At 44.5% G+C, this 7,289-nt stretch overlaps 1 protein-coding gene across 1 annotated transcript; it reads right to left on the reverse strand.

The window, feature by feature from the left end:
* Positions 1 to 4,274: 4,274 nt before the first annotated feature.
* LOC126672608 (uncharacterized) lies at positions 4,275 to 6,104 on the reverse strand. Its single transcript, XM_050366561.1, has 2 exons — positions 5,026 to 6,104; positions 4,275 to 4,710 (listed from the first exon to the last, which is right to left on the reverse strand). The coding sequence occupies exons 1-2, from the start codon at positions 6,102 to 6,104 to the stop codon at positions 4,275 to 4,277; spliced, it is 1,515 nt and encodes a 504-aa protein (XP_050222518.1).
* Between the last annotated feature and the right edge of the window lie 1,185 nt (positions 6,105 to 7,289).

Genomic DNA, 7,289 nt, shown 5'->3' on the forward strand with positions numbered 1-7,289 from the left:
AAACTCGAAGTTTATAACTCTTAAAAGTTATTTGTTTAACGATTCTGAAAGCGTAATTATGCCTAGACCCGATACAGAAATACATGATTGCCACGACATTGATAGAAATGCACCACTACATACATCAATACATGCATTAATAGGACATGCATCATATGCATTATGTTCAGACGAAGAGGTGACATGTGGAAACTCTTTTGGGGATGAGAGACGTCATCACCCTAGTGCACAATTTGCTAAGATTTAAATGGAATTTTCAAATGAGTCGTTTTATTTGAAATAGTTTTCAAGAAGTTTTGTTTTTATTTAAGTATACCTAGACCAGAACTCTGTGACGGAAGTGAAGTGCTCGCGAGCAAGCTGCGATCAAGGTTACGAGGCGAATGAATACGTATAATTGTGAGAACATGAGATTTGTGCCTCTAGCTAACGAACTTAGCCTTGATTAAACAGACTAGTATACAACTAGAATAGTAGATATGTTTGGATAGTAAAGCATATCCGATTAACAACGTATAGAACATGTATGTTATGTTTTAATACTCTTGATAGATTAAGTCCATGAGAGCGGAATGCCCGCAAGACTTAAGTTACGATACGTAATCAAGGAAATCTAGGGGACACTGATTTTCTTGAATCCGGTCAACATAGATGCTTATAGCTACGATAGTAATATGCATATAACATATACAACGCGAGTATATGTTTTGATAATTTGCTAGTCTATAATGAGTCAGAACAATCATAATACTTGCAATAAGAGACGTAATCATAGAAGGCCAAAAGGAAGGAGATGTTCCTAAAGTCCAACTTACGTGGACAACGGTTAGTTGTGATGACTAGTAGGTGCTATATTTTAAGGAATTCATCAGGATTCCTTTACATAATCACTATACTATGAACGAAGAATTGCCCAAACATGTGCCGTGGCACAACAAGTGTATGAGGCGCGAGAAGAAGATCAAAGTAACAAAGGCGAATGCAACCTAGTCTGATTGGCCAGTAAAGGCCAGAAACGAGATGAATGTCAATGGGAACTGATGGTTTTGATGATCGTCCTTGTCACTGTTGTCGCTGAGCTCCCACCTGTCAAGATTAACAAGTTAGAAGGATTCGAGCCGGTGTTGGCTCGAACACCCTCCGATGCCTAAGTCAGTCTCCGATGGGGTCTCAGTGAGAGTAGTAATGAGAAGTGAATATGAAATGTTACCTGGCTTAGGCTTCTTCTATATATACGTTCCATAGTCTTTGTATCATAGTAGGATTGTTTCTCTATTGGTTTCAGTTATCTCTTTGTTGAGATTTACCTCTATCCCCAATCTTTAGGGATTTCGGCATTATCCTGATATCTTCAGCAGTTATAGCTGCGTACTGGGTCAGGGGCCCAACTAGATCAATTTCTGGGTCTATGCCCATGGCCGTTGTAGTGAGTCTTGTCCTTTGTTCTGGTCCTTTATCCATCATTAGTCCCTCCCGAAAAACAGTTTCGTCAAGTATTTATGCTTGTTTGTGTGACTGCTCGTTGGGGTAGCCACTTTGGTGGGCTTGGTTTTTGCCTTACTTACTTTAGGAGGAGCGTTCTTGGGCCAAGCCCGTTGTCTTTACTTGGGCATTTACAGAGTTGGTTTACTTTTTGAAATTTCAAAATTTTGATTTTTCGAAATTTCCTAGACTTCCGCCCTGTCGCCACGTTTCGCGTAGGTAACCGCTTAACGATTCTCCAGTTGCTTCTTTAAATGCTTTCTTTAATTTTCTTTTTCCTCTTTTAATTGCTTCTTCTTCATTCTATCTCTGATCCTGCTCTTGCTTCGGCCTCATTTCCTCATATCTTTGGGTGTTTTCTTCCTCATTTTATCAGGTAAATTCCTCTTTCTTGCTTTATTGGTAGTGTAATTGATTCAATGCCTCAGACTAGGTCTTCTGTCTCTCTTCCCTCATCTGGTACGGCTGTAGATTATAGGAATTCGCTTGATACGTTTTCCTCCAACGTTGATAGAGAGGCCTTGACTGAGTTCCGTGAAGAGTATGGCATTTCTCTTAGCTATTCTCTTTCTGTGTGCGGTACTCGAGTTGTCGCTAACACCTTCGTCGGTGACGGGAAAGTTATTGTCTATAAGGAGCAGTTGCGTTGCGGCTTGCGCTTTCTTTTAGATCCTCTGATCAAAGATTTTATTTTAGATTATCAAGTGCCTCTTGTCCAAATTCACCCTAATGCCATTCGAACTCTTTGTTCACGAACGGGACTTAGTTCCTTCTCTAGGTCTTCTCAGTCAACTGTTCTTCGCGTCTCGTCGCAACAATGAATTTTATGTTCGTTTAGTTGCTCATAGGGGTAAGAGGGTAGTGGAAGGTCTCCCTAAAATCACTAAACGTTGGCAGCGGTCTTTTTTTGTTGTCAGTCATGATGATGCTTTTGTTGATTTTCCTACTGAGTGGGTTGATGATGCAGCCTCGTTGGCTTTCTCCCCCCTTTCTGCTACTGAGTTGGAGGTAATAGATTCTCTTGTTGATGATGCCAAAAGTTGTATGTATGATTGCTGTGACTTAGTAGATAAGTACCTTCTGCGAGAGTTTCCTCAACTTGAGTTGCCCCTTCGTGCTGTGACTGAGGGTCCTCTAGAGAGTGAGGGTACCTTATCTCAATCTTGCCATAGTTCTCCTAATGCGTCTTATGTAGATTTTACTGCCTCTCATGGTATGCTTCTATTTGACTTGTTTTCTTTTACTTGGCGTCTGTTCATCTTTTGATTTGTTTGTTTTTGGTGAATGCAGACATGGGTGATAACTATCTTGACTCGCTCAAACTGTCCTTTGATGAAGATGTCCCTGTGATTACCGGGGTTGTTCCTGCGTCTACTTCCCTTCCACCCAAACCTGTGGTGAAGTTGGAGAAGTCCACGGATACTGTCCTGGCTGCCCCTTCTGCGAAGAAGAACCGTGATGGTCGTGATAAGTCTAAACAGGGCTCCGCCAAGCGTTTGAAGACGAACCTCTGGATGCTTGTCCCAGTCCCAGGGAGTGGTTGGAGCAAAACGTGGATAATGTGACTGTGACTTCGCCTGGTATTGCGTCTCTATTCTCGCAATTTGTTCAATTTCCTCAAGATATGGAGTCCTGGACAAATCTCTCGGAAGGATACGCCTGTGACCGGGTTGACATTGCTTTGCTTCAGGTTTGAAACTGTCCCCTCGTTGTTGTCTTCCCTTTTGTTTGCGTGCTTAGTTATTTGTTTGTGTTGTGTTTTGACAGCTCTTGCAAGGAAATGCTCTGATGTGTCGTCACCGAGATGAGATGATCTCATTGAGTCACAAGCATGAAAAGGAGATGGCTTCCCTTCGGGCCTCTGCGACTGCGGAGAGAGTCAGGTTGTCCAAGCTGAGTCAGACGGTTGCGGATCGTCTGAAAATTATGGAGAAAAAGGTCTCTGATCGTGAGAATGCTCTGATGGAGTTGAGGTTGTCTTATGACAAGTTGTCGCAGGAACAGAGAAATAGCAAGCAAGATGCTAATGTGTACGTAAGCGGGTGCTTGACTGACTTCTGCTCCACCGTTATTAAGATTGTGCGTTCAGACTATCCAGAGTATGATATAAACAAGTTTTTGTCTATTGACCTTCGTGCGCTGGGTCAGCGTGTTGCGGCCAAGGTGGCTGCGAAGAAAGCAGGGCGGAATGTCTCACCTGTTCTTCCGTCGGATGTGGTTAATGATGGGGCTATCGATGCGATAGAGTCCGAGGAGAATGTCAAAGATGCTGATGAGAAGGAGGTGACGCCTTCTTCTGGAGTTCTTGCTGGGAATGAGACAGTTGCACTGTCTACTGAGCTTACTTCCGAGGTTGAAGCCAGCGCATCAGACAAAGGGCTGGGTGACGTGGACCCAATTGATGCTTTGCTTCCCGTAGGAGATGTGGTTGGTCCAAAGGAGGGAGCGACCCTGCCAGAGGAAGATGTGTAGGCCGTGTATTTGGCCGTTTTATTTTCGTTTCTTGCTACTTGTTAGGTAGCTTTTGTACGTACTTGGGGAGTCTTTCACAGTAGACTCCTTTCTTTTGGTTAACTGAACAATTTTCATTTTGCATGTTCAAGTATTGGCGACTGGTTGTTGAGTCGTCTTGTTGCGTTGCTTTTTTTTTTTGTAATGAAAAGGTGTTTAGCTTCGTCCTGTGTCTTCGTCATACCACTGGTTCGATTCTTGTGATTGACATAAGTAGCAAAATAAATTAAATGAAGTAAAAGAAAAGAAGTAACTTTATTCATGGATGGTGGTTACATCTTTTACTGAAGGTATAGCTTCAGATTTTCAACATTCCAAGTCCGGGGTAATGGAGTCCCATCTAGGTGAGCTATTATGTATGCTCCCTTTCCGACTACTGCTGCTACGCGATATGGACCATCCCAGTTGGCCTCTAATTTTCCAACTCCGGCGGCTCCTCTGCCAATTTCTGACTTCTTTAGGACTAAGTCTCCTTCTTCAAACTTCCTTTTTTTTGACTCGGGCGTTGTGATACCTGGCCATTTGCCTGCGATACGCTTTGGTCGGACTGCTACCTGCTGTCTTCTTTCTTCGAGGAGGTCAAGGCATAGCCTCAGGGACTCCTCATTGCGGTTTTTGTCTAGGACCTGAACCCGTAGGGTAGGCATCCCCAGTTCTACTGGGAGAACTGCTTCGCTGCCATACGTGAGGCGAAATGGGGTTTCCCCTGTTGCTTTTCTGGGGGTGGTTCGGTAGGCCCAAATCACATGATAGAGCTCATTGATCCATCTTCCTTTTAAGTCTCCTAGCCTCTTCTTTATTCAAGAAAGGATGGTGCGATTTGTGACTTCTGTTAGTCCGTTTGTCTGCGGGTGTGCTACTGAGGAGAATTTTAGGAGAATTCCAAGCTCAGTGCAGAAATCCCTGAAGTTGGCACAATCAAATTGCTTTCCGTTGTCTGTGACTAGTGCGTGTGGAGCGCCAAACATGTGATATGTTAATGTGCGGTTTCGTTTCGCTTTTGGCTAAAGTAAAAATAAAAACACAAAATACCTGCTCATGACTTCGTTTGATAACCACTTCTGGATTTTTCTACTTGTAATGGTGCTCATGGGCTGCACCTCTATCCATTTGGTGAAATGATCGACTGTGACTACTATAAACTTCACTTGTCCTCTGGCTGGGACAAAAGGTCCCAGTATGTCTACTCCCCAAATCATGAAAGGCCAAGGGCTTCCAATAGTTGACTGGTGGGCGGCTGAGGTTCTGATGAGTGACCCAAACCTCTGACACTTATCACATTTCTTGACCATCTCCTCGGCGTCTCTCTTCATCGTGGGCCAATAGAATCCTTGCAACATTGATTTCCTGTATAAAGTGACTACGCCTTCGTGAGCTCCGCATTCTCCTTCATGGATTTCTCTAAGGACGTAGCTTCCTTCTTCCAGTGATATGCATTTGGACCATGGGTGTGTGACTGAGGTCCGATACAACGCTCCATCTATCAGTGAGTAAACAGAGGAAATTCGAACCAGCTTAGCAACTTCGGTGCGTCCTTCAGGTAGGACTCCGTCCGCCAAATATGCCACTATGGGTTGCATCCATGGATCAAGTACTGCGACTGGTAACAACTGCTGCTCCTCTACTGTTGGTGTCATCCGGTCTTCCTTCATCTGAAGCGACACATATAGCTGGCTTTTTACTGCGGCTGCTTTAGCTATTGCGTCTGCTCTGGTGTTCTCTTCTCTGGGGATGGGTATTATCTCCCATTGTCCTCCGTTTTTTTCAATCTTCTTGAGTTGTTCCTTCGCTTTTGCCATGTATTTTGCCATGTTTTGGTCCTTAGTCTGGAATTGTCCCAAAACTTGGCTAGTGACCAGTTGGGAATCGCTATGGATTTTTAACTTCTCCGCCTTTACTTCTATCGCAATTTCGAGTCCTGTTAAGAGGGCCTCATATTCTGCCACATTGTTGGTAGCCTTAAAGCTTAGGTGTACTGCGTACTCAATTGCAATTTTATGAGGTCCTAATAGGACTATGCCTGCTCCGGCTCCTTGGTCACTGGAGGCTGCGTCCACGAATAGGTTCCACGTTAACTCTTCAGTTGCTGAGTCGCATGGCTTCTCCGTCATTTCAGCCACGAAATCCGCGAGCGCTTGGGCCTTCAAGGTGGTCCTTGGTTCATACCTGATGTCGTGCTCTCCCAATTGTACTGACCAACTGACCAATCGTCCCGAGGTCTCAGGTCGATAGAGTGCTTTCCTCAAAGGCTGGTTTGTGCGTACTATGACTGTGTGTCCTTCGAATTATGGCTTGAGCTTTTTAGTAGTTACGACTACGGCGAGTGCGAGTTTGTCGATGGTTGGGTAATTGAGCTCTGAACCTTTTAGCGTTATGCTTATGTAGTAGATTGGCCTTTGTTCCTCCTCTTCTTCTCGTACGAGTATTGAGGCGATAGTCTCTCTCCCTACCGACAAGTACAGGTACAAGTTCTCCCTGGCTATGGCTCTACTCAGTAGGGGTGGGTTAGTCAAGAACGATTTCAGTTCTTCAAACGCGGCTTGGCAATCCTCGTCCCATTTGAATTTCTTCATGTTCCGGAGCTGTTTGAAGAACGGTAGGCATTTTTTGGCTGAGGAAGAAATGAAACGTCCCAGCGCCGTGACTCTGCCATTCAACTTCTGCACGTCCCTCATACTTTGGGGGGCCTTCATATCCATCACTGCTTGGATTTTCTCTGGGTTTGCCTCTATTCCTCGCTGGCTAATCAGATAGCCTAGGAATTTACCTGCCTTTACACCAAAAGCGCATTTTGCTGGGTTGAGTTTCATTCCGAACTTGTTCAGAACTTTGAAGGTTTCTTCTAAGTCTCGGGCGTGTTCCTCTACTGTCAGGCTTTTCACAATTATGTCATCAACATAGGCTTCTACATTCCTCCCTAACTGGTTCTGGAACATGAAGTTGACCAAACGCTGATAGGTGGCTCCTGCGTTCTTCAGTCCGAATGGCATGACTTTGTACCAGTATGTGCCTCGGTCTGTGACGAACGAAGTTTTCTCTTGATCCTTTTCTTCCATCGGTATTTGGTGGTACCCTTGGGCTGCGTCTATGAAGCTATATAGGAGATAGCAGGCTGTTGAGTCTACTAACTGGTCTATGTTGGGGAGCGGGTAGCTATCCTTTGGACAGGCTTTATTCAAATCCGTGAAGTCGACGCACATCCTATACTTTCCATTTTCCTTCTTTAATAGGACCACATTTGCCACCCATTCTGGGTAGAAGACTTCGCGGATGAAGTCCGCTGCCTCCAATACAGT

This window comes from Mercurialis annua, linkage group LG3 (genome assembly GCF_937616625.2).
Source record: "Mercurialis annua linkage group LG3, ddMerAnnu1.2, whole genome shotgun sequence".
NCBI lineage: Eukaryota > Viridiplantae > Streptophyta > Magnoliopsida > Malpighiales > Euphorbiaceae > Mercurialis > Mercurialis annua.